The 25,961-nt window shown below is 50.6% G+C and overlaps 2 protein-coding genes across 7 annotated transcripts in view; one reads left to right on the top strand and one right to left on the bottom strand.

Moving 5' to 3' along the window:
* The window catches only part of SLC44A3 (solute carrier family 44 member 3), a 101,287-nt gene extending 88,477 nt beyond the window's left edge, over positions 1 to 12,810 (top strand). For 3 of the 6 annotated variants that reach the window (XM_047785242.1, XM_047785241.1, XM_047785246.1), the window contains exon 15: positions 12,319 to 12,810. In XM_047785242.1, coding sequence (XP_047641198.1) covers positions 12,319 to 12,474 — 156 coding nt within the window. In that variant the 3' untranslated portion in view covers positions 12,475 to 12,810. Of the gene's footprint in view, positions 1 to 127; positions 2,383 to 12,318 lie in introns of those variants that run through there. The other 3 variants (XM_047785245.1, XM_047785243.1, XM_047785244.1) reach the window with 2 other exon arrangements.
* Positions 1,856 to 25,736, bottom strand: CNN3 (calponin 3). The gene is made up of 7 exons (XM_047785248.1): positions 25,454 to 25,736; positions 8,550 to 8,671; positions 8,274 to 8,340; positions 7,013 to 7,150; positions 6,531 to 6,647; positions 4,428 to 4,574; positions 1,856 to 2,984 (listed from the first exon to the last, which is right to left on the bottom strand). The coding sequence occupies exons 1-7, from the start codon at positions 25,508 to 25,510 to the stop codon at positions 2,643 to 2,645; spliced, it is 990 nt and encodes a 329-aa protein (XP_047641204.1). The 5' UTR covers positions 25,511 to 25,736; the 3' UTR covers positions 1,856 to 2,642.
* Between the last annotated feature and the right edge of the window lie 225 nt (positions 25,737 to 25,961).

Below are 25,961 nucleotides of genomic sequence, written 5' to 3'. Positions count from 1 at the left end.
TGCAATCTACCCCCTGGGATATTTTAATTCAACAGGGAAACTTTAAATTCCCCAAAATGATGTGGCCAAACTAAGGATTACCAGTTGGTGCAGATACAGAACACCGGTCTCTTTTTTTTCCCTCCAGAGTTTTGTAAAAAGGATCAATACCTTGAACACCGCAAGGGCACAGAGAGGCCCCAACTCAGTAACGAACGAAGAGGGAACAGAACTCCGGCCGCTGTGAGATAAGCGCCCCTTAGGTATTTGTACCTGGAGGAAGTTTCCTTCTCCTAAAAGCCAGGCACAGAATGAATGAGAAGGCCTGATATGGACCCTGTTCGCTGGGTTTGCCCCCGTTGTTTGATCAGGTTACAATATTAGAACCATCAGCGGATACCACCTTTTTTTTTTTCCGTACCAACTGGTGCAAAAACTTTTAAATCATGTTTATAAGGTCATTTAAAAAGCCTGCTCTGTAAAACCTCAGGTAAGGGCACCAATGAAAAGGACATTCCTCAGGACTGATAAGTAAACCTTAGCAGACATCTCTGGAATGTGGCCCTCAGCACAGAGGACGTGCCCTCCTGGAAACATGCTAAATAGATGAGAGCTTTTCCTTAGATTTGGTGACAATTAAGGCTGAAACTACTACCTGAAGGGTGAGGTATTAAAACAGAGGCAGCAATTTAAACAGATGCGAACAGTTAAATTGTGTTCACAGCATAAGGCTGCCTCTTGGGAATGAGCGAACATTCTGCCCAAGTGGTTTCCAGCCACAGCCTCCGGAGGAAGCTTCTGCCTGGTCCCCATCCCCAGATTGGGAGTCAGTGATGGGTCGGAGGAGTTTGTGGCGGCTCTTCCTCCTTTTAAAGCTTTAAACAAATAGAACAGCTATCATGCTATTGGCAGCCTCAGATCAACTAAATGAGCAGGTGAACAGAATTACCCGCTGTCTTAACAGGACACTCAGTCTGGCTTATTTGGCCGCGGGCAGCGCACCATGAGGTTCCCCTCAACACTTCTTCTTCTTCTTCGAGGAGGAGGGCATGTCAGCTCAGGTCTCCTTTAACAAACGCAGATTACAACTTTTTTCTTAAATGGCATCACTGAATTAGTCGAGCCCCCCAGTCTCCTTTAGGAGAGGGACTGACCAGCAGTTTCTCCGAAGCCTTAAGCTTAGGCACCGAGGCTTGATGAGCGAGTCGAGTGCACTTTGATGGGTGCATCCAAGCCCCCTGTGTCCACTATCGGCCCCAGCAAAAAACGACCGGCCACACTGCACCCCCAAGGCCTAAGAGGGCCAAGTCCTATCAGGGGCAATCACTTGGCTGAAAAAAATGTCAGAAAGTGGATCTTTTAGTGATTAGACTCTTTCATCATTAGAGCACCCAGCTGTTTGACCTTCTCTGTCCTAACTGAAGGTTGGGCTCTGCTCACTCGTCAAGCTGCAAATCCTAGCTGATCATCAAGCTGCATGTCCTAGTCCTGATCCAGTAGGTTACTCTTTATTCACCCTAGAACATGAATATGAAATCCCCCCACTCGTTTCCCGAAGATGATTTTAAGAGTATTCCAGACTGGATTTAGGATGAATTGGGGGCCGCTGAGTCACAATGGAATAAGCAAGGGTCAAATGAATAGTTTGAATCCTGGTTGGCATTTACTGGGTGCAAAGGCCAGGTCCCTTCATTCTTCTGAGCCTCCGCCTCAAGCACTAGGTCTCAGCGCATGCTGTGTAGACTCGGTAAAGAACTGTTAAAGTACCTTACCACAGTACCTGGGAAAGAGTACTTTAACCAAAAAAAAAAAAAAAAAAATCTGACTCTACCCAGCTGGAAGTAAGCCAGAAAATAATCAGCCTGTGGCTCATGTGAATGTTCAAAAAAAATATTTATTTATAAAAAATACAATGGGATAAGTTTATGCTGAGAAATGCAGCAATAAATACAGTGGAAGAAAACAGAGCAACTCTACAGCGATACATTGGCACAAACAGGAAGAGCACACGCACCCCTAGACCTCGACGTCTGCGGGCTGGTTTTGTACACGCTCCTTCGAAACACCCCTCGGAAAGGGTCTTGTCGGCTTAGGTAAGAGAATGAGTACACGTGTAATCACAAATGCACGCTGATCAGGACTTTATTTAAAAATTAGCAAACAATACTGTAGAAACATTGATACATAAATTTCTAAAAATGCTGCATCTTAAATTTAGCTGGCAAAGACCACATTTAACTCTAAGCATGAGTTTAGTCTTCCATGTAGAAACCAGATACGAAACTGTAAGAAAAAAAAAACGAACAAACCAGGACGCTTCCTATTGTTTGAAAATACCAGTTTTAAGTAGAGGACTGTAAAAATGCATAGATTTTTTGTAATAAAAGAATTGACTGTACAAGAGTCCTCCCTTTCACAGTCTTCCTTTTTACTTCATATGCGAGTTATCGGTTATGCTGTAGGATTTAACTGTTACAGCACTAGAAGGCAACTATTTAGGGAAGAGGCTGAAAAAGGAAAAAGGAATGTATGTAAGGCAGTATTTCCTTTAGGTAGAATAAGCATAATAGTGTTTTAGGAAGACGAGATTAAAAACTTACTCAAGGCTAGCTTGGTTCTCACTGAATAAGACAACGGGCTACACGCTGAGCTCCCCCGTGAGCCTAATAATCAATGCCCTGGTCGCCGTACTGGTAATCTCTGGGGTAGTCATCCTGGTACTCGCCAGGATACTCATCGGGGTACTCTGCCTGGTAATCGCTATCACTGATTTCCGACCCATTTGTTCCTGTTCCTTGGCTTCCGTTGTGAATGACCGGTTCGGTGGGAGCAGCGCAGTATTTGGGGTCGTATACTTGCCGCCCAAGCCCGTACACGCTCATGCCTTTCTGGGACGCGACTTTGTTGGTGCCCATCTGGAGAGAAATCGTCGAGTTGTCCACGGGTTGTAGTGTTAGCTTCTGATCGTAGATGTCTCTCCGGGTGCCTGGTGCCAACATGCCCGCCTGGTGGGGGGACACCGGAGAGGAGTTACAAGAGCGGCTGGCAGCTATTGTATCTTATGAGTGATGAGCCTCACGTGGACCGGGAGCGCTCCTGTAATAACTGCCCTTCAGTGCCGGGGGGAAGCCAGCCCGCCTGAGTGCGCTGAGGCTGCATCCCTTTCAGAGCAGTAGGCCCTGGCTTTCCAGTGCGGTCGGCCCTTCCTCTGCTGGCAGACTGCTCCGTGGCCTCACACGAGGTAACTTACCCTTACTCTGAGGTTTCTCATGGGCAAAACGGAGACAGCATCCGCTGCTCTGGATTAAGGAGAAGACTGGCCATAAAGAACAGCAAAGCAAACATGATGCTGGCTCCCCCGAAAGTCACGCCTGAAGGCCTCTTTACGACCAGACGTGCCACCTAGTTACCAGTTTCCAAGTCCATGAGACATTCAACAAAAACGTAAGCAGTCCTGATTAAAAGGCTCTGGGGCACCCAAAAGCCGGCCGTCTCTGAACTCCCCGCCCTTTCAGAGGCATCACTGTGCCTCGTCGCCGGGGGCCCAAAGGAGCCACAGAATCCGCAGACTTTTCAATCTAAGGAGGACGATGTCCACCAGGAGGTACGCGAACGCCCCGAAACAGAGACGGTGAGAAACCAAAGCCCCCGAGACCCGGCGTCTTGTTACCCCACGTGTCCTGCGACACAGCCGACGGCGCGCTGCTCTGAACAGCGTCCTCTCCTCCCTCCACCGACGCCACGCACCCGCTTCCTGACTGAACGGGTCAAAAAGCAAACCCGAGGGGCAGCTAGGAGCCAGTGCCCGGTGTGGCAGGACGTGGTCCTCACGGGCGACAACCACGCGGCTCGGGAGGCCCTGGAGAGAGAGCCGCTTCCAGCCGCAGCCCCACTCTCGCTGCAACGGGAGACCCGACCTGCCCGCACGTGGTCATGGCACCTCCTTGTGCAGCGCTGCCTTTCACAGGAGACGCTCCCCTTGTGGGGGCTGCATTCTCACCTGTGCCCCCCATCGACGTGGAGTCACGTACTTCCTAGGATGCTGGCTAGTGCTCTCAGGGAAACGCCAGGTAATTAATTCTACCCACCAAGCTAGTTGAGGGCTCCTTTAAAAAGTCAGTGTTAGACGCATGAGAATGAGCAATCCGCTCGGATTTGGAGCAAGAGCCCTGCAGTAACCACATCCTTTTCTCCTGGTTAGGTGGCAAGGCCAGCTGTTCTGCCAGGAAAAGCCGTGGGCCACACCATACTTGTGTGGCTACAGAAAAGGCCCTTTGACTCTTTTGCTTTCTTAGCAGATCTGACTTTCCTGAGGGAATGAATAGTCTCTCTCTATACATATCATCCAAAATTAACCACTTGACACTCAGCTAATGAGAAGAAGGCTAAGGGTGAACTTACACAGCCCTTGTGTGCTCTTTGAACACGTATAAAAAGGGGCTGCTTACCTGGCTGGCTCCTTTGTTGGTGCCCATCTGCAGACTAATCGTGGTCTGATCAAAAGGTTTGTCGGTTTGCATTTTGGGATCATAAAGATGCCTCCGCGTCCCGTAGGCTGTCATACCTGCTTGGCTGGCGCATTTGTTGGTTCCCATCTTGGGTGTTCAAAATAAAATCAGCACTGATTAGCAGAAGTCAACATATATGACACAAACAAAACTTTCTGTTCTACTAAAAACAAATCTTAGAAAGGGCACACTTGACAAATCCCTTCCAGTGCTGACTGGGGTCGACTGGATCGAAAATCCCTGTGCTCTTTTACAAAAAAAAAGCTTCAGGTGCTCACTTTAAAAGGAAAAGAAATTCACTGGATCTAAAACCCCACAACATAGTTAGATAAAAACATGTACATAAGAGAAGGATAGGAGTTCCCGCTGTGGCTCAGTGGGTTAAGAATCCAGCTACGATCCATGAGGATACAGGTTCGATCCCTGGCCTCGCTCAGTGGGTTAAGGATCCGGCGTTGCCATGAGCTGTGGTGTAGGTCGCAGATGTGGCTCGGATCTGGTGTGGCTGTGAACTCCTACCTGCTTCAGGAGCAGCACTAAAAAGTAAGGAGAAAAAAAAAAAAAAAGGACAGACAGTGTGTGTGGCTACTCTTTCCCCTGCTCTCTGCAGCACTGATCACCAAATGAAGGCGGGCAGACCTGCTGCAGCCATTCGAAGGGACAGAACGTAATCTTTGGCGGAACAATGTGCTTTTTCTACTCCAGACCTGCTTTGCATAAAACATGACAGTAAATGCCAGGTGTCTTCCCTGGCACTGTAGCAAAAAGCAAGGGCTTACATTTCACTAAAATTAACATTTTCATGGGAAAAGAACCATGTGTTATTCTGCAATTCTCATGTCACCAGACAGAGTCAGGGAGAGACAGAAGGCAGAATCTGGCCTCCACCACGGTGAGGGGTAAGAGTCAACTTTCTTCCCACTGCAAATATCATGGCTTCAGAACCAGCCAGTATACCTTGTTCTACTGGTTGGGGACACATTTCCACTGCTGGTCTTTTTTCCTTAAAAACAAGACTTATTAAAGGAAAACTTTACTACTAAAAGCCAAACCTGTTCATTAGAAAAGATAAAAAAATACATAAGCCATAAGGGAGCAAAAAAATCATTGTAATCGTACCCTTTAGACATTCATTGTAAACTCTGGTGTATAACCATCTAGCCTTTTACCTTATGTTTCTGTGTCCACGTCTAGATCACATACGCATAAACACACAGACATCCAAAAACATGCATGTGCACTTTAAAAATAAAATTGGGATCACAGTGGCCATAGTATTTTATAGCCTGATTTGTTTTCCTTCATCTTTGAACTCTTATAAACCATTTTTTTCATTACTAGTTCCGTTTATGGAGTTATAATTTAAACAACTGACTACTGTTTGGAAATTCAGTTTCCAGTGTCTCACCACTGATACAATTTTGTACTGCATACAAATAAATCCGCATGTCAATCATATTCCATAAAGCAGAAATGAGCAAATAAATCCACCTCACACAGACTCAGGCAACAGAGAGGCCCTGTACCGAGCAGGTGTCAGAGAGTAAAGCCCTTAGCAGGCCGGGCCTTTGGCAGTGCTGTTTTCATGATGCTCTGCAAAGGGAACAACATGAAGGGGAAAAACAAATACCTGAACTAAGTACTCGGACTGGCAAATCGTGCTTTACTGAGGTAAGTAAATAAGTTACCCTGGCACTGATGCTTTAGAAAATGGCTTCACTGAGTCAGTGACATTTAGGAAGTTATAAAGCACATTTTCTTTAAAAAAACAAAACAAAACAAACAAAAAAAACAAAGGACAGTATAATTAGGAAGGGGAAAAAAATCATTTCCTAGAGAAATAATTACCATGTCAGATGGCATGCCTGAGGCTTCTTCTAAACCATCACCACTGTAGCGTGGGCTTTAGATGGACGTAAACTGTAAAAACCGCAAATCCATCCCATTGCGCATTCCAGCGTCTCTCTCTCTTGCTTACTTACGAGAGAGGCCTCGCATAATGACACTGAATAAGCAACTGATCAGCAACCCCGCATCACCTACCTGCAAGCCAATTACACTCTGGCCGGCTTTTAATTTTCCTTCATCGAAACGTCTTGTTTGTTTTTCTGCGTACTTCACTCCAATGTCTATGGTGGTGTGGAATCCTTTTGTTTTAGCCTAGACAGGAATAGGCACACCAGCTGAAAAGAAACACCTCCACAGACGTTTTACAGAGAAACAGCCAAGAAAAGATACCGTCCCCAGATGAACGGTACCCCGGGTTCTGTAAAGACCCAAGCGAGGGGGGGAAAACATATCTAGGGCCACTCAAAAAATACTGTGTACCTGGTGCAACGTATTCTAATGAAGCTCTCCAGCACGAGGCAGCTGATGTGTCAGCAGCCTCTCGGCAAAGCTAATAATTACTGGAGAGACAGGCTCCTCCCTGCCTCGTCTGAACTCCCACAAGAGAGCAAAGATGCAATTAATCACCAACATAGTGGGGATTTGTTTTTAACCAGCCATGAGCGACATATACGTACCAGGCCTGCCAGGGCCACCAGCGTCGTCTGAACCTGGGTCATGTTCCCATTCTCAAAAAGATCATTGGCTTCGAATATGTCATGTGGCTTCATACCATAAGCCTGAATAGCTTTAATAAAATTACCAATATTCTCCAGCTGTAAAGAAAAGGAAAAAAAAAAAGCATATAACTTTTGGAGCTAAAGATGAACCTTCACGTTATCTAAGAATTCCAAGTCTTCACGAGTGGTACAAAATGCCAGGCAGAAAGCTCCTTGGCAAGGACTCCTGACCAGACACACACTGCGTGCAGCTCTTTCTGGAAGAGAGTCAAAAGAAACGGTGTTTTACAGTGGGTCACATAATCCTCTTTTTCATATTTTAAGGAGTCAGGGTTTTTTTTGTTTGTTTGTTGTCTTTTTGCTATTTCTTTGGGCCACTCCCTCGGCATATGGAGGTTCCCAGGCTAGGGGTCCAATCGGAGCTGTAGCCACCGGCCTACGCCAGAGCCACAGCAACGCGGGATCCGAGCCGCGTCTGCAACCTACACCATAGCCCACGGCAACCCGGGATCCTTAACCCACTGAGCAAGGTTAGGGACCGAACCCGCAACCTCATGGTTCCTAGTCAGATTCGTTAACCACTGCGCCACGACGGAAACTCCCGGAGTCAGGGTTTTTTTCAGATTCTTTAAAGGCAAGATCTTCCTTACATGTTTTTTAAGAATTCTGTGTCAGAGGCATCTATGGGTGGAATTTGCTTTGTCAAAAGGTACAAAGTTAGTACACGATTTATGTTTTAATTTTAAACTAAGTTTGTGGTTATAAATAAACATTGTCTTATATCCCTCTTATACCTCAAAACAGACACTCAAGAGAAAATACCCAATTTACCTAACCAGACACACCGAGGAAGCAAGACCATGCCTCATCCAGTGTTGTGCAGTCAACCCACAGTTGTCACATTACATTCCTTGCCTTTTTCCCCTTGTTTAGCCTATGGTCTGGGTTGTATTTCTCTGTGTGAGTTCTGTCCGATCCTCTCAGAATACTCAGACTAAATACAGGATATTTAGTAAAACTAAGAATACTAAGCTAAATGTCTAATAATCACAGAACTAATTCTAAGTATTTATGGAAACGTTACAAATAAAACCGTAAAAAACAAAATACAGTCATGTGCACGAATTTCTGCTGAAATGTCCGTTTTAGAACGGCAGTCAGGTGCCTGCTGCATAAAGAGGAACCGGCTGGAGTCGGGTGATGCTGGTCTGGCTGTTACCTGAGGCCAGTTTAATGAGGACTCGTTCACCTTCTTCACGGAGCCGGGCTGCAGCTTGTTTATGAGCCTGAAAAAGAAACGCACAAGTGACCCTGTAGGTGCCGGTCGGTCACACAAGGACTGGGCTGTGGACTTGGCTCCCTGAACACGGGTAAAGGGAGGGCATGACAAGCATTTGCAGAAGGTCAAGGTGTGGCGCCCTGGACCGGGAAGGAGGGCAGGACGGAGGCCCGCGGAACGGCCCGGAGGGGCGGCCCCTTCGGGACCCAGACTTACTCGCAGAGGATTATGCCATCTTTCAGGCCCAGCTGAAAGCTGGTGCCAATGCTCATGCCTGTCACCTCTTCTATCCAGTTGCGAAGATCTTCTTCCGCCTGGTGGTCATACTTGGAGGCGATCTGAAATACAAGGGAACGACCCTCGCACGGTTCACTCAGGCACCCAAACTGCTGGCTTCCGACGGGCTCTGCTCCAATTATCCCGAAGGCCCCGGCTGGCCCCCCAGTACGTGAGCCTCCCTGGGGTTCCCGGACGACCCTAACCAACAACTGCAGCTCCAGAAACCAATGAACATTCTTGCTTAAGGCGGTGTCGCACAAAAGTTTGAGCCACACATGGAGAGAAGCTGGGACTGAGAAGGAGACACTGGATCGAGGTCCAACAGATGCCCATTCCTGACCCACAGAAGAGTCCAGAGCTAACGGTCTGTGACAGCACAGCCCCAGCCGTAGCAAAGCGTTAAAGATGAAGGCACCGGTTTACCAGATCTCAAACAAGAGAGCAAGTGAGAGTGGCAGGATTCTTACACGGGCAACTATTTTACACAGTACTGCAACCGGCCAAGACCCATCCGTCTATAGCTGTGTCGCCTAGAAAGTTGTGGCGTCTCTCCGCCTTCTGTTCAGCCAAATACACAGTGTGCCTGACACATACACACGCTTTCCTCAGTAACACCTGCTGTACTGACACGAGACTACTGAGACTGTTTATGAATGGTCTGTATCAGACTCCTCCCTGGAAGGAAAGGCATTTAATTCACTTTTGGACCCTAGAACCCAGCACTGCATCTAACACCCAAACATTTAAATAAAACTGAGAACATTGGTGAGCGCTTTCTTCCAGAGCCCTTCCATAAAGGCAGCACGCCCAACACAGATGCTTTACTCGTGTACGTGCAAAAAAATGGCAGTTCCACACAGGGTTTTGAAAGATGTCCTTCGTCCTAAGACCATAAACCCCAATTTTAAAAAAAATAATAAAATTGCAATATTGTTAAAGATCACACGCTCAAGTTCTTAAGTTATCCCTTGTCCCCAGGCCAGTCCTTCAAGATGCTGGTCAGAGTTATTGCTGAGGAGAAGAACTCAGCGGGGAAGAAGGAAAGATGGATGTGTCATTTCCTTCTCATCGGCACAGGTGGAAATGCCAGCAACACGCAGACAACGCCCAGGGGGTGGCGGTCACGTGAGCTCGGGCGTCCGCTGCAGCCCCGCTGGAGATGGAATGAAAGCAAGAGTGTTTGCTTCTACAACACCCGATTAGGTTTAATTACTGAAAGGAATGAAGGGCACGACCACAGTTGTGTCACATTCCAGTCGGCTCCGGTCAAAGCGGACGCTCCCCTCCCCCGCCACCAAGGGGGCAGCGTCTGCGTCACCCAAGGGCCAGCGACTTCACTAATTACGGCATCGTTTCAGGGGCCAGCGTCCTGATCATCTGCACTGCTTCCCAAGTTAGAGGAACGGCTGCCACACTTTGATAGAATAAGGGATCATGTATTTAAGCAGTAGATTTGCTTAATCAGAATCAGAAATGGAAATGCAATGAGTTATGTTTTCATGTTGAGATAATGAACACTGGGCGTTCCCTTGTGGCGCGGCAGGTCAGGGGTCCGGCGTTGTCACTGCAGTGGCTCAGGTTCCATCCCTGGCCTGGGAACTTCCACATGCCATGCCTGTGGCGTGTCCAAAGGAAGATAAGTAACACCATGCAGTTTGCTGGATCACGCTGTGGCTTGGAGGTTTATTTGAGATGGTTTAGAGACAATGTTGTAGGTTAACTGCCTGCCCCCGGCACCCCTGTCCCCTGAAAAGCACGCATCTATCCTGACTTCCTGCCAGTCTGCATCACAGGGGCAACGATGTGGGAACAGGGAGGGAGGGGTGCTGATCCCGGACGTTTCTGCCACAGGAACCCAGGCCTCTGGCGGAGCCGTCACCCCTTCACACCTCAGACCTGTGTTCTCGGAGAGGGGTCTCCGCCAGCATGTCAGCAAACCAAAGCCATTTACACGCGGTGCCTTCAGAAAATGGAATCACAAACTAGAAGATGTTAGGGCTTGCTGTCTTTTCACACTGGCGGCGTGTTCTAGGTGGCTAGAAAAAGAAACCCTCTCTATCTAAGTTTGGGCGAGGTGGTGGGGAGGGACCGGACAGAAGGGAACAGGCAAAGCAGCAGCAAGTGGAAAGCGTCAACCAAGAAAAGCATCGGCTAAGAGTGAGCTGCATTTTTATCACAAGCAGAGCATCCTCAGTGAGAAGGCGCATTTATTGATTTATTGAAATCCAAAGAAGCCCAATTGTAAAGGAACCCTTTCTCTCCATTTCTTCAAATGCAGAGATGGAACTGAGATGCAGGAGGAGTTTTGTATTTCTTGAGGCATGGTGCTGGTGGTAATTCTTAACCAAATGGGACCAATTACTGTCCAACCCAAAGAATACAAAGTGTATTTATATTTCCTTTGTTCCAAAGGGGTCTGACAGGTCCAGTGCCGTGCCCCACACCGCAGAGATCCCAGATCTGACGTGAACAGCCGAGGAGGAAGGCCAGAGAGACTTTGTCCCCTTGATTAAGGGGAGTGAGGAGAGGAGGACCAAGGCCTGGAGTCAGATGGGCCCAGGGTTCAAACCCTGACGCTGACTGGTCACAGAGTGGGCTCTGGAGGGCTGCTCCTGTCTCGGAGACTTAATGTAATAGCACAGACATGCAAAGCTCAAGACCCCAAGTGATAAACTAAAAATGGAAACTAAGTATGCACCCACATTATGTAACTATTGGTTTGGGGGAGGTTTTTTTGGGGCCTGGCTTGTGGCTTGTGAAACTGCTCAGGTCAGGGATCGAATCCATGCCACGGCAAAGACACAAGCTGCTGCAGTGACAATGCCAGATCCTTAACCTGCTGTACCACAAGGGAACTTCGCAACTGTTAGTTTTGACTTAGCTTTCCTTTAAGCGAAGCAAGGATTTTTCTACCCAAATACTGCCTTTTTTTTTTTTTTTTTTTAATATATAAGTAAGCTCTCTGTAGTCAAGCCAGCTAAATAGAATTCAAGATTTAGGAATGTGTATTTTTTTAAGTTTAAAAAAAAATTTTTTTTTGATCTTTTGTCTTTTTAGGGCCACACTCACAGCACATGGAGGTTCCCAGGCTAGGGGTCTAATCGGAACTGTGGCTGCCTGCCTATACCACAGTCACAGCAACGCCGGATCCCTAACCCACTGAGTGAGGCCATGGATCCAACCCACATACTCATGGATGCTAGTGGGGTTTGTTAACCACTCAGCCACGACAGGAACTCCAAAAAAATGTTTAAATTTCTTATGAAATCATCTAGGGGAAAAAAAAATCTATTTCAACTTGGTGCTTAGCTTCTGGTCTGTAGCACTGTTCCACGGTATGTAGAACTTAAGCTTCCTTTGAAAGTGTTAACAGAATACAAACCGAGCAAATATAATTATATTCTTTAACTACACAGGTTATTTTTAAACTGTTACAACACATCTTTTAAAATCAAGGGACTGAGAGTAATTAAAAGTAAAAAGTGAGCTTTGGCCAACAAAATTTCTTTACTCCTTTCATCTAAAAAGCTTTAATTTCTGAATATCGGGCACTAAGCAAATGCTGACATTTTCGCCCTTGCAACAAGAAAAGTTGGCTTAAAAATTAATTGTATCTCAGTAACACCTCATGGAAATTTCACTCCAGTGGGTTTAAAAATCGCTCTTCCAAGACGCTGACAAACATCATTCCTTTGCTCTTCTTTAGGATGTGTTTTATTTGCCCTTCCTAAGTGGCTTTCAGAATTCCTGCCTGCTCCTTTCAAGTCCACAGCAGCCCTGGTTCCTCAGACGGTCCTGCCTCCTCCCTAAACCCCACAGCGGGGGCTCCCAGCGCTTCTCATCAAGACACACTGGCAACTGACTTCTATACTCGAAGCTTCTCACTAAAGCTCATCCAACAGCCCCCTAGCCAATCACCATCAAAAAGGAACCAAACGAAGGCTAAGAAAAAAGCCTGTGGGGCCTTGGGTGGGGCTGACATCCTCCTGCCCCTGGGGGCTTCCTGAGCCCAGGGCCGGCCAGAGCGACTGTAGCCTCTGCTCCTCCCTGTCCGGCCTCAGAGTAGCTAGAGGGCCAGTGCGGTGTCACCCTCCAGTTCAAGGCAGCTCAGTCCTTTCCAGCCGTGCGGCCTTTCCTGCAGATTCTAAAATAACACTTGCAAAATTTAAAAAAAAAAAAAGAAAGAAAGAAAATCATGGACTTGGAGAGAATAGACGTGTGGCTGCCCCCGCCCCCCCCGGGGGGGAGGGGGAGGGATCTGGAGCTTGGGGTTAACGGATGCAAACTATTGCTCTTGGAATGGATTTACAATGAGATCCTGCTGTGTAGCATTGAGAACTACGTCTAGATACTTACATCCCAACACAACAGTGGGAGGAAAAAGTATGTATACATGTATGCGTAACTGGGTCCCCATGCTGTAAAGCAGAAAAAATAAAAATTAAAAATAAAATAACACTTGCATGTTTCAAAGCAATTAAATGGTGTAAATATGCAGAACGAGCATTCTCCCCCAGAGCCATGCCCCCCCAAGGGTGAAAACAGCCTCAGACACTACAGTCATGTGACCTTCAACACACACAGCAGAGAACACCTTATATAAACCTGGGCAGGACCGGAGGCAATTAGGAAAGAGGCCTAAAAAGACACTTTGGGAAACTGATGAAAACAAAGCTGAGAAGTGCCAGACAGAGCAGCTAAAAGTACAGGGGTCTTCAGGCCCCGCCCAAATCCTGCTCCCTGGCACCTGCCCAGAGGCAGGCTCTGTGCAGCCAGGTCTCCCGGACCGTGGGCACATCACTACCAAACAGCACCGGAAAAAGATCCTCTACAAAACACAGGCCCCAAGGGCCTGAAATTCCTCGCAGCAAAGGGAGACACTCACCAGATGAGAAGCCTGTGCCTGCCACAGTTCGCAGTTGGCAGCCCGGCCCTTCCTGGCCCTGAGATCGGAGCAGCTTCCATCTCAGAATCCAGAATCGCTCAGAGGGGTTACGGCTAAGGAGGGCCAGTCAGTGCAGCAACGGGGCTGGACCTGGCAGGAGCACGAGCCTGGATGTCCCATAGCCTGCTCACACCTGGGATGTTTCAGAATCTTCTAAAGAGAGAGTCTTTCCCCTATAGTCCATCTCACAAGACTGTTCTAGCACAGCACCTGCTAAAACCTGAGGCAGACAGGTCAATGTCTGCGGGGGTCACGACAGGGTCCCCCAACTTCAGTCCTGCCTGGAGCCCCCAGGATAATCCAGCACTACCCCCAAACTCTCTAAGTCAAATCTTAGCCAGAGTCAGCTCCCCTCTTCCAAGGGATGCTTGTGGGCCCTGGATTCTTCAGCCTCTTTCTCCTCCCCCCTGTCCCTCCTTCCAAGAGCTGCCATCCAACAGGCGTGGCTCAGAGGGGAAGGCTCTGCCCCGAAAGCTCACACGGAAGCGAGAGAGACAAAAACAAAGGTGGGTGAAGACATTTGCCCAAAAAAGAATAAAGCAGGGCGCTGAGATTCAAGGGAGAATAAAGCCTGCGGCCACCACAATCTCAAAAGCAGAAACACAAGGAAGAATTTCCATGGGGACTCTCAAGTAGCCTCTGCCCTGCCTTTATCACGTGTCCTTGTGGATACCACACGCCAGGCAATGAACACGCTTTAACAGGCTTTTTACCCACCTTAAATCCCTCCCACAAAGGAGCCGCTGCGCCAGGGTACTCACACTGGGGACACAACAGCCCAAGGGTCACATGCTTGCAAGTCAAACTTCAGAAACTTCCAGAATCCGTGTTCCCAACTCCACAGTGACCTAAGCGAGTAACCTAACTCGGGGGACCTCGTTTCTTGCAAGCAGTCCCCCTTCCTTCCAGGGCCACTGCGAGGAGGAAGCCCACCTCCGTGCGGGGCAGGTGCTGGAATTAACTCTGCACTTCTGGCAGCAGGAGCATAGAATCGCTAGGACTCGAACCCACCTGCCAGCTGTTGCCTGCATGGCAGACAATTCCAAGAGGACGTTCCCCTGAGCTGGGCTCATCCGACACAGCCCATCACCGCAGCCCGCTCCCGTCTCTCACATCTCCTCCCTCCTGCCTGCCTGTCTCTGCACCCCAAATTCTCCTTCTAGGGCATCAACTTGCTACATATTTAACAGCAAACGACGGCATGTTCCAAAGCTATGGAGAATCATCACAGTGCCTGGGGTAAAGGGAGAGACATCTAAGGGCATTTTAAATTCAGGCTCTTCTCTGAGATCTTGAGATCAAGGTAGCAGCACGCGGCACCAGGACACATTTCCCCCTCCAAATACGTACTGTTAAAAAAATACACAGATACGACGACTCAGTGTAGGACTACTGTGAAACTGATAAGAAATTTAAGATTTTGAAATAACTTAAGAAGAGTTGGTCCAATGTCGAAAGCAAACGTGGAGGCGTAGCTAACAAATGGCAGGAAAAAATGCAGCAACAGGATTTAACGGTGTCTTCTCTACCTAGAAAATGACCTTCAGAGGATGCAGTTTGGAACTTAGAGTGGTGAAAGTGGATTTTGAAAGTTGAAGTTTAAACAAGGAGGAAGTGGCCACATCCCAGAAAAATCTAGACTCAGAAACAATGATCAAATAGCTCGGCAGTACTGCTTCCTGTTGTCCTTCCTTCAAAGAGCTACCCCCCAACAGATCTGGATCAATGTACTAATTCCTAAACACGCACACTGAATAGCTCACCACGTGAGCACACTGGCAGGCCGGAGGAAGCGGAGCCCACTCCCACCAACAGCCCAGGGCCTCTCCATCCCAGGCGGCAGAGCCTGGCTGGCGTGCGGGAGTGGACTCGGGAGGCTGGCCGGGCACCAGGGGTCAGGACAGTCATAGCAGGGGCCAGGGTGGGTGGGTGAGGCGTATCCACACCTGCCTGTGTTCTTGAGGGCAGGAGAGGCTCTGCTGTCTTTGTGCCACTAGAGTGCCTGCCTGGCCGGGAGTGGGTACTTGAGAAATTATTTCCATCCAGCGGAGGGAGAAGCCAAGCTGTGGGGATCTATCTCATTCCGGTAACGCATCTGCATCTGAATGCCCACTTTTCTTGGGCGTCACATCCACCGTCTGGCAATCTTAGATGCGTCACCAGGGACAGAGTTGTTTTACTTTCTGATAAGAGTGCTCTGTGTCTGTGGCACGCCCCAAGTCCAGTGTCGTAACCCTGAAGCAGGGCCTGGCCAGAAGGAACCCCCGTGCCCACCACTGATCCCTGGCAAGGCGGGAGGAGCTCCCTCGGGTGGGGACCCAGAGACTTCGTTCACCTCTCTGCCCTTCGCTTTTGGTAATGACGGATTTGAAACTACTGGGCAAACCTATCAAACTTACAGAAGATAAACTGGGAATAGCTAAAAAGAAACAAAACCCAGATTCAGAAAGAGCCTAGCTGAAAAAACAAATTCTTCGAGATATATGTAAAATCCTGCCCCACAGTTCTAGAACTAGTAGTGCTTTTTCAGTGAGCCTAAAAAAAGCTCATGCTGGAGTTCCCTTGCGGCTCAGCGGGTTAAGGACCTGGCGCTGTCCCTGCTGTAGTTCTGGGGACAGCAGTGGTGTGGGTATATCAATCCCTGGTCCAGGAACTTTTGCATGGCATGCGTGCAGCCAGGGGGAAAAAAAAAAGCTAATGCTGTCTTGGTCTGCAGAGGTCTACAGTTATTTACAAAATACTATGGTTTGTCTTATTTGATGGAAAGTGTCTTATGACACAATCAAGGAAAGGATCATTTAAATGAACCAGGTGTGAGGGGGGCATGTGAACTGTAAAACCTCAGGCAATTATCCTCACCCCTCCCTCAGAGACAAGGACAGTCGGCTTGCCAGAGCAAGGACTGGAGTCCCCCTTGGACCCACGTCACCAGCTGAGGACACTGATCAACACAGTGGTTGGTGCTTTGCAGTCCAACAAAGGAGCTGGTTACCAAGCCCACTGCACCCTGGTAGTCAATTCTGAGGGCTACGCTCTACAAGAGGACACTGACAAACTGGCGTCAGCTTCCAGAAGGAGCAAACTGGGTGGAGAAAAGATGAGGAAAATCGTACGCGAGTCTCCTGCGAGGGCCTGGTCAGCCAGGAGTCCCTACACAGGACCCTGAAGGGACTCTGGGGCGGGAGAAGCAAACCAGCACCTCCCGACTCTTTAGAGGGAAGACGGAGAGAAGAGGGAGGGACTTATTCTCAAGGCCACCCGGAGGGCAGACCCCGGAGGGCAGGTGGAAATCCTAGGGAGCTCCTGGCAGCAGGAGGGGGTGAACAGGCAGCAGGTGTGACGCAGGGAAGCCCCGGCGGGAAGGGGACCACGAGGAGAAGCTCGTGGGAAGAGGCCGGCCGGGTCCTGGAGGTTATGTGGCTGCAGAGATGGTGCTGAAAGGGGGTGTTACGGACGCCCCACAGGTCAAATAAATGAAAACAGAGACGCTCCTCCAGTTTTGTTTGCTTTGCCTCGCTCTGGACGGCTGAGGGTCGACGCCTTGGCCCTCCCAGCATTTGCAGTATCCAGATTTCTGCTGCCATCCAGATTTTGAGGCACCTGTCTCCTCAGCAGGGCTCCAGATGCTCCTAAAGAACCTGAGTCCTCCTCCTCCCTCTGAACGATACTATGTGAACAAAACGGAAAAATTGTCCTATTTCCACAATTACAAGGACTATCCCGACAGGAACTTTTCAGGAGCCTGGGGACGTAGGCTCATTCCCCAGGGCTCCTCTGCTTCAGGGGATGCGGGTTGGAATCCAGAGGGGACCCGAGGAAGAGGCATGATCCAGCCCCACCGCCCCAAGTGTCAGCTGTGACTCACCTCCCCCAACCGGGAAACGCTCTGCGCCCAGACCACCGGCCACCTTCATCCAAGCTCCCAGCTGCCTCCCCCAGAACGGAGTCAAAACAGAGCCCCCTTGCTATGAGCTACCGATGGGACGGGGGAGGAAAGAAAGAAGGCCGAGGGGCAACAGCTGGCAGCAGCCTGGTCAGCCTTGGGTGAATCTGGAGCTCCTCCTGGGGACCAGTCTTCCAGGACCAGGGACGCCTTTTCCGCTTAGGACGGTGGAGCCTGCCCTTCGGGGAGGTAGCTTTATACAACCAGCCAAGAACAGAGTTGAAATCCTTTGTTTTACATGTGGGGTGGATGCTGGCTAAAGAGATTGCACAGGATGTATACCTGTGCCTCTTCTCCCCAGGGCAAACGAGAGGGTGGGACATTTCATGGGTCACCCCCCCCCCCCGGCTCAACAGGGAAAACTAACCCCGCGTTTCACCCGCAATCTGAGAGCGCAGACAGGCAGGCAGGTGGCGAGGTCCTGTGGAGGCCCCCCGTCCCCCGTCAGTGTGCTGCACCCCCGTGCCAAGGTCTCTTAGACACGGTGGCACGAAGGTCGGCGTGCTATGGACACCCGGGCCCAAAGGACAAAATAAGCCCAACTTCACATCCTTTCCGGATCAAGGGCCAGGGGAATGAGGAGAGCGCAGGCCCCGGCGGGCAGAGGGGCCCTGGCAGGACGCGGCAGAGAAAAGCGGCTGATCGACAGGGTATCCCGCAGGCAGGCCTGGGCCTGGGCCCCCCCCTTCCTACCCTTGCTGCAAACGCCACCAGCCACCCCTGGCTCCATGAGAAGGGGAACACGGCACGCAACAGAAAAGGAGGGGTCCTACCCGCCTGGTTCTGTTTGCCTGGTCCTCGCCCCTCTGCCTTCCCGGCTCTTCCCTCTGCAGCTCTGCCCCGCTGCCAGGTGTCCCGAGCCCTCCCTTGTGTGGTCCTTCAGGGAACACAGACCACCCCATCGTGTCTGAAACAAGCGCATCTTCGACTGAACCCGCTGCCAGCCTCACCCTCTGTTTCTCTTTTACTTCAAGACAAACCTCTCCATGCCCTCACTTAGTTACCCCCGCCCCGCGCCTCCAGAAATGTGCTCTACTGAAAATGATCTTTTTAAGGGCCACACTCGTGGCATACGACGTTCCTGGGCCAGAGACAGAACCGGAGCTGGAGCCAAGCCCCATGCTGGGTCCATTAATCCACTGCTCTCAGCTGGGGATCAAACCTGTGTCTCTGCTGCGACTTGAGCTGCTGCAGTTGGATTCTTAACCCACTGCACCACAGTGGGAACTCCTGAAAATGATCTCTTACAAGGCCACCAGTGCCCTCTGGGGCCAAATCCAGTGGCCCATTCCTCCTCTTGGCCCCTCACTCCTGGGGCCCCTCCCAGTTCTCTTCCTCCAGCCTCCTGTTAAAGGACCTGGCGCTTCCCTCTCTGCTCTGTCTTCTCCCTCTGAATGATACCAATTCCCCCTCAGTCCTGGCCTCAAATTTAAAAGGTTAGGAGTGGAGCTCCCTTTGTGGCTCAGCAGGTTAAGAACCCCACCCAGTGTCCGTGAGGATGCTTGGCCTCGCTCAGTGGGTTAAGGATCCAGCACTGCCGCAAGCACAGCGTGTTGTCACTGCTGTGGCTCTGGTTACAGTTGTGACTCGAGTTTGATCCCTGGCCCGGGAGCTTCCCCATGCCTCAGGTACGGCCAAAAAAAAGTAAACAAAGCAAATGACCTGAATTTTGACAAGGCTGCTCTGATCGTTTTACTTTGAACACCAAGAGGAGATCTTCCTTCTCTTTTGAACCACTGGTGGAACCAGACAGGTGTTTTTAGAAAGCAAGTTGGTGATACCTATAGACACAGCCCAACATTAGGTCAGAAGTTACACACTCTTCCGCACAAGTACTTCTTAAGGAAGGATCCACTAGTAGGGAAATAATGAAGAGATAATGGAAATCCATACAACTGGCAATAATTCCGTTTCTAAGATGTTCAAACAACATTCAAAACTGTACAGGCAGCTGGGTGGGGTTAAGGGTACAGGACACTTTCTCTCCTTTACTTGCCTGTTTGGGGACTTGTTTGCATTCTTGCTGACAACTATCTCGTCCTCAAAACAAAGACCGACAAAGAGACGGGGTGTTCCTGGGCAAGGGAGACAGCATCCCAACGTAGATGCACTGTCTTCTCACAGAGATGACTTGTCCAAAGGTCACAGGCTCAGCAGGAGTTCGGGCCCAGGTCTGGCTCCAAAGTCTACGTCTCTTCCAGCACTGGATGCCCTCCCACCCCCAGCCTCTAACCGAGCTGAGACAGGAAGGCAGCTCCGCACTGCACACACAGGCTCCAGCACAGGCGCGCCGAGGCTGCCGAGGACCCAGGATGAAGAGCAGAGGGCAGGGCGGCGGCTTAGACGGCGGCTTAACGTCACCCTCCCAAGTCACTGAGAAGGTGCATCCAAAAGCGATCACAGCCGCGGCGGCACTGATTCCAGCCCGCCCCGGAATCTGCAGTCTCAAAGGGTGTCGCCAGCATGGTTCAAAAGTTCATAGGAAGGGATCTGGCAGAGATGACCCAGACTAAAAACACTCTCATTCCGCCACTGGTCCCTATAAAAAGGAGTCTCCCATCACATGTATGTTTTAGAAAATGTTGGGAGATGGACTGCAGGAAAGGATGTCAATAGCAGGGTTGTCACTGAAAGGAGAGAAAGAAGAAAATGAAAACACAGAGCCCAGGGAAGAGGAAACTGAGAAACAAAAGAAACTTGGAAACAAAGCCCAAGCCTCTGTGTGTGTGTGAGTGTGTGAGTGTGTGTGTGTGGCCAAGGTGAGACCTGGGGAGGTGTTTTCTTCGACATCCAGGCCTCCGAAGGGGAAAGGGTGCAGGGCCGCCTTCAGGGGCAGGGCAGGGATTCTGAAGAGCAGCCCCAAGGTTCCAGCTCAACTGCTCAGGGCCAAGGACTCTGATAAAGCTCAAAACACGCTATATACTCCACGTATAATTCCTATACGCGACTGGAAGTCTGACGGCTGCTGCTCATTTTGCATCCAAAGTAGAATCACGTGTTTGACTGGGGGGAGACTGCCTACACCCGGTATCCATTATTTCCGCCCTTTCCGCCCACGTGAAACAAAGGGAGGGGAGGGCAGCGGCAGGAATAAATAAAGCCCTCTCTCCAGCCATCTGTGGAGCCTCTGGAGCATGAGCAGGCGGGGAAGCTTAGGACAACGAAGAAGGATTCGTGTGCAAACATTTGAGAAGGGGCGCGAAGAAACGACAATGATATCATAGCGGGGAGGAGGAAAAGGGCCAGAAATGCTTCGGGAATGACTCGCCCAGAGGCCTCCTCTTTCCTCTGCCCTCCATCCCTGCCTCCTGCCTTCCCCTGCGATGCACTCAAACCCCGCAGCTTCCAGGTCCTGGGACAAGGGACCATGTTGAGGGTCCCTTCCTCCTGCCTGGGGCAAAGCCAGGAATCAGTCTTCTCTGCTGGAGGACTGGCTGCGCACAGGTCCAGGCGGAGTCCTCCTAAGACCATGCAAGACTGAAGGCCTCCAGCGACAACCTGCTGAGGTAAATGATTATCGGTCCGCTGGGGAGGAGGACAAGCCCTGTCTGAAACCAAGAAATGAAAGACGCCTCTTGTTTAACCGAAATTGATCACTCAGGAAGGAAAAGCCAAACAATGCCATGCCCAGCAAGCAAGGCCTCCAGCAGCTGTGCCCAGGAGTCCGGGGCCCTGGGGGCGAGGGGGCCAGGCGGCACGGGGTGGGGGGGGCAGTCCTGACACAGAAGCCCAACAGAGAGGGATCGCCTGGCTCGGGGGCGCCCCCTCTGCCAGAAGCCCCACTCAGATACAAATGGATGCGCGCCTGATGGTCCAAGACCTGGAGGGCCTCTCACATCTGGGAGATGAAGCAGCTGGGGAGAGCATGGCCCTGCACGACCGGCAGAGCAGCGTGGAACAGCGGCTGACATTTACACGATGTGCATTATCTGAAACACGGCACATGGACTGTCTGTCTTGCTTATTTCCCCCCAAAACCCTACGCAGAGGTAGGTACTAGCACATCCTCACTTGACACACAAGGCACAGGTTATTTGCTCAAGGTCAGAGGGTGAAAGGACAACCCAACCAGTCTCCATGGCCAGCAGGTTCCACCTTCTCACCTACAGGAACCTGGACGGGGGGCCCTACCAAACATCTTCCAGTTCACAGGGATTCCCATGGTCACGGTTTAGAAAACAGGCAAGATATGTTTGCACGCTTCGCAATGACGAGCCCTAAACTGAAGAAGCTTCAGGCCCCACGAAGCTGCGGGTCAACCGCAGGCTCAAAAAGCCAGAAGGCCCTTAACAAAAACTTGAGCACAAATACATAGGAATAACTAATGCTTCACTGCATCCTGGGCTTTACAAGAAACTACCCCGACTCCACCGTCTCGTTCCCAGCCAAGTGTCAGGAAATGCTGTGCTTCCTTTTGGGACCCGTCCCGTTTCCTCGGGGCTTATAAAGCACAGACGTGTTTGCCTTTGGTCCTCAAGATGAAGTCAAGGGCCTGGCTCAAGCTGTGTGATACATGTAAGATCTGATGACCTCACTTTGCAGCCCTCCCTGATCTACACGGGCTTCTGGACGTCCCTTGACCTTCTACTGCAGCATACATTCTGTAGGGTGAAAGTTATTGACCTTTTCCTCGTTATCAGAGATACCTGTTTATGCGGCAGGCTGAAACAGTCTACCTTTCAAGGCTGTTGGCAAACATTTTCCTGCCTGTTTTTTTTTTTTTTTTTTTTAAAGTAAGTTCCTATGTTCTGCGATGTACTATCTTGTCAAACAAGTATCTTAAGTTTACTGATTTTCTTCCCCCCCCTGAAATTTTACTAATTAAAAGTATCCAAGATTAAAGACTTCCTCAATTGATTGATGAACTGCTTTCACAGCTCAAATATAAAAAAAGACCAAAGGCTTTTTAAATAGAAATAGCATACTGAAAGAGGCAGGGATACTACCATTAACTAATTTTCTACTACTAAGAACAGCTGGAGTTCTCTTGTGGTGCAGCAGGGTTAAGGATTTGGTGTTGTCAATGCAGCCGCTCTGGTTACTACTGTGGCATGGGTTCGATCCCTGGCCCAGGAATGTCCACATGTTGTGGGCAGGGCCCCCCAAAAAATAAAAGAAAAAAAGACTAGCTACAACATAATCATTGAATACTTGCTGCAAGCCAGACACATCTCAGAGTTTAGAGGTGGTCACTCTCAGTTCCCCCATTCTACTGATTAGGAAACTAGGACAGAAATATCAAATAACTTGCCCGACAATAGTCAAGGCATTATGTGCCTGACTCCAAGGTCCATTCCACACTACCTCCCCAGGAAGTTTGTACTTTTCCCACTTTGTTAAACGAGGTTTTAAGAAAAAAGAAAAAAAAAAACATTTAAGCAACAGATCGGTTGTGCAATGCACAAAGAAAAGCAGGAAGGGATCAAAGGTGTTCAAACCAAGCACTGCTGAAGTTCATGTTTCATAGCCCCACTCATCAAGTGGGTCTGATGAGTCTTCAGTGGAAATGCAGTATCTCACACAAAGGACTATCAAACATGGACATTTGATTTCCAAGCCCAGGGAAGCTTAAAACAGCATTAAATGAATAATCACAATGCTAAGAAGTGACAGGTGGGCAGCAAAAAATAGCAGGGGTGGGGCGGGAGTGGGGTGGGAGATAATAGTGACTTGTAGCAGAACACCCTTAAGTATTCCACTAAGCTAAGCCATCACTCTTGGAGTTCAAATTCTTGGAATATTCCAACTCCTTCTGTGATCTTGAGCAAATCGCAGCTTTCTGAGCTTCAGCGTCCTGAGCTGTAAATGCTGTTGGGTAATCCCAGGCATCTTCTCCAGCTCACAGGGCTGCTCTGCTCTCGAGATCAAAAGATTTCCTATGAAAGGATACTGTATGAAAGGACCATATAAACGAAAGGGGTTATTAGAGGATGGTTCGATGCTTAAAGGGATAAACCCAGTCACATAAACACAAAGTTAAAACTAACTCTCCAAAGGTTCTGAAAAGCTGGGGTTTTACTATTTTAAAAACCACAATAATTACAGCGATCTAGGCTCAGTCTATGCATTTCCTTCAGTGTGTGCAATAATGAGCAGGAAAAGGGCAGAAGCTGCTTCATTCCTCAGCAGACAGAAATTAACAGGGATATTAACATCCAAGAGAAGTCAGTCATGTGAAGGACTGCCAAAGTTATCTGAACCTCATTTACAATGCAAAAGGTAGAGGCTCAACAGCTGCCAGCCAAGAATCACAAGCTTGAATTTAAATGAATGCGCACACGCCAGGCCAGGGTTTCGCTTCCAGCAGTTTGGATGTGGTGTGTCCTCTGAAAGGATTCCTAAAGCTCTGCTTGTAAACCTTGGAAAGAACAGAACAGTATTTTGCACGTTTTCAAATCGTGGGCTTGGTAATCCATCATACACAAACCACTCACTTTTCTGCTCTTTAAAGAAAACCGTTTTCTCACATGGGTGAGGAACACACTTGACAAGGTAAAAGACCGAAACTTTTCGGTTTTAGAGACAGAGACTAAAATGAGCTCCTTGGCTTCAAAGATGTTTAGAATTTATGAACAGCGGAATTACAATCTGATGGAGAACTATGCAGCAGGGGCGATATGCAGGGCATATGCACAGGCTCTATACATAAGCCACAATTCCTCCATTCCCTAGGGTGTGACAGTGGTGCCCTGCCTGGCTTCTATCTAAACCACTCCGCACCGCGAACGCTGGGATGGCACAGCTCTGACAATGCCAGTGCATTCTACCAGCGGTAGGACGGTGCGGTGGCCATCCTGACATGCTTCGGCTCCCGGATGGTTAATGGGAATGAAACCACAGCAGCCCTCCTTTGTGGCGCTTTGGCCAGAACAGCAGAAAGGAGACAATGAGCGTTCTGTGCGCAGTGCCGCGCCGATTGGCCGGTCTCTCCCCCCAGAAACCCCTGATGTCATGGGCTTGGAATGCAGGGAGGGAGGAAGGAAAGAGAGGATTTGGGGAGGGGGACGCCTCTCATCTCTTTCCCAGACCAAAAGTCCCAAGGATAAACCCAACGGTGGGCAAAGGGGCAAAACCGAGCGTTACCAAAGCCCAGTCACTCCAAACTACAGCCCGCCTCAGCAAGGAACCCGAAACAAAAGCAGCCCACGAAGCTTTCCCTGACGTCGTTAGAGGCTAAAGTACTACAAACTTCTCGGCGTTTTATTAAAACAAAACCCCTCAAGTCTACAGCAGATATGCCCAAAGCGGCGCGCTCAGGCTGTCTCCGCAGCCCGCAGAAGCAGCAGAGCAGCAACAAGCGCCTTAGGGATTCGAAAATCCACCAGGGTCCTGGACGGCTCCCGTTGCCCCGGTGGCCCCTGAAGTCCGTGGGACGCTCGGCGATCTCCCACCCCGGGAAGACGCGAGGAACAATGGGAGACCCAGCTCCGCCACGTAACCGCCTAACTTTACTCAAGGCTTTGAATTCCGCCCGGAGGCTGCAGTGGGAGAAGGTGCAGGGTCGGCCAGGGGCCCGGGCCGAGGCGGATGGCGGAGGCTGCTCGCTGGGTCCCCAGCCGCGCCGACCGGCCCCACCTAAGGGCGAATGGCCACGCAGGAGCGCCCTCTTCCAGGAGGGGTGCGTCCTGCAGCCGCGACCCGCTCCTGGAGCCGAGGGCCGACGTTGCGGGACTCCAGGAGCCCGGGAACCCATCGCCCGCCGCCAGTCGTGGCCCGCGGCGCTGGAACAAAGCCAGGAGAGCGCCTGGGAGCCGGCGCTTCGAGCGAGGGCACAGGACGGGGACGCGCTGCAACTCTCACGCCGCCCCGACATCTCCTCTCCACGAAGCCCGCCAGCCAAGGCGCGCGGGGCGAAGCGCGGCCCAGCGGCGCCCCGGTCCCATGGTCCCTCGGGCGGTGCCTTGCATCCCACCTCTCGCCCCAGGATCCCGCCCCACGCTAGCCCAGGCGTACCTTGTTCTTGACCTCGGCCGAGAGCCCGTAGGAAGGGCCCTTGTTGAAGTGGGTCATGATGATTCGGGCGACGGGAAGAGGCTGAGCTCGGGTCCGGAGGTTCCTAGCACTTGGCTTCCACGCTCCTGGCCCCGAGGAGTGGCCGCACCCCGAGATGCTCGGAGCTCGTTCCCCTGGGCGGCGCAGGAGTCGTCCGGACGCGACCGCGGGCGCGGGGCGGTGCCTCGGCTGCTCGGTCGGAGGAGGTCCCGCAGAGGCTCCCAGTCGGCGCCGGAGTCCCGCACGAACTGCCCCCCGCCGCCTCCCCCGGCCCTTCAGGGATTGGCCGGCGAGCCCGACCAATGGAGGGCCGCCCCCTCCCGCCTCTCCCGCGAGGGGGCGGCGCGGCCAATTGAAGGGCGGAGGGCGCCGCGCTCCCTCCTCGCGCGGGTCCCGGGCCCCCGTCCCCGCCCTCACGCCACCGAGGCCCGAGGCGAGGCGGCCCCTCCTCCGGGCCTGGCCCGCCGAG

Source organism: Phacochoerus africanus, chromosome 6 (genome assembly GCF_016906955.1).
Source record: "Phacochoerus africanus isolate WHEZ1 chromosome 6, ROS_Pafr_v1, whole genome shotgun sequence".
In the NCBI taxonomy this organism is placed as follows: Eukaryota; Metazoa; Chordata; class Mammalia; order Artiodactyla; family Suidae; genus Phacochoerus; species Phacochoerus africanus.
This window is presented reverse-complemented; position numbering and strand designations above follow the sequence as displayed.

Excerpts from the sequence above, each read along its gene's own strand:
- CNN3 (XM_047785248.1), bottom strand. The coding sequence starts at position 25,510 with ATGACCCACTTCAACAAGGGCCCTTCCTACGGGCTCTCGGCCGAGGTC. Across the intron at positions 6,648-7,012 it reads TGGTGGCCCTGGCAGGCCTG|GCTAAAACAAAAGGATTCCA; the intron begins GTACGTATATGT and ends ATTCCTGTCTAG. Across the intron at positions 2,985-4,427 it reads CCAACAAAGGAGCCAGCCAG|GCGGGCATGTTGGCACCAGG; the intron begins GTAAGCAGCCCC and ends TCCCCCCACCAG.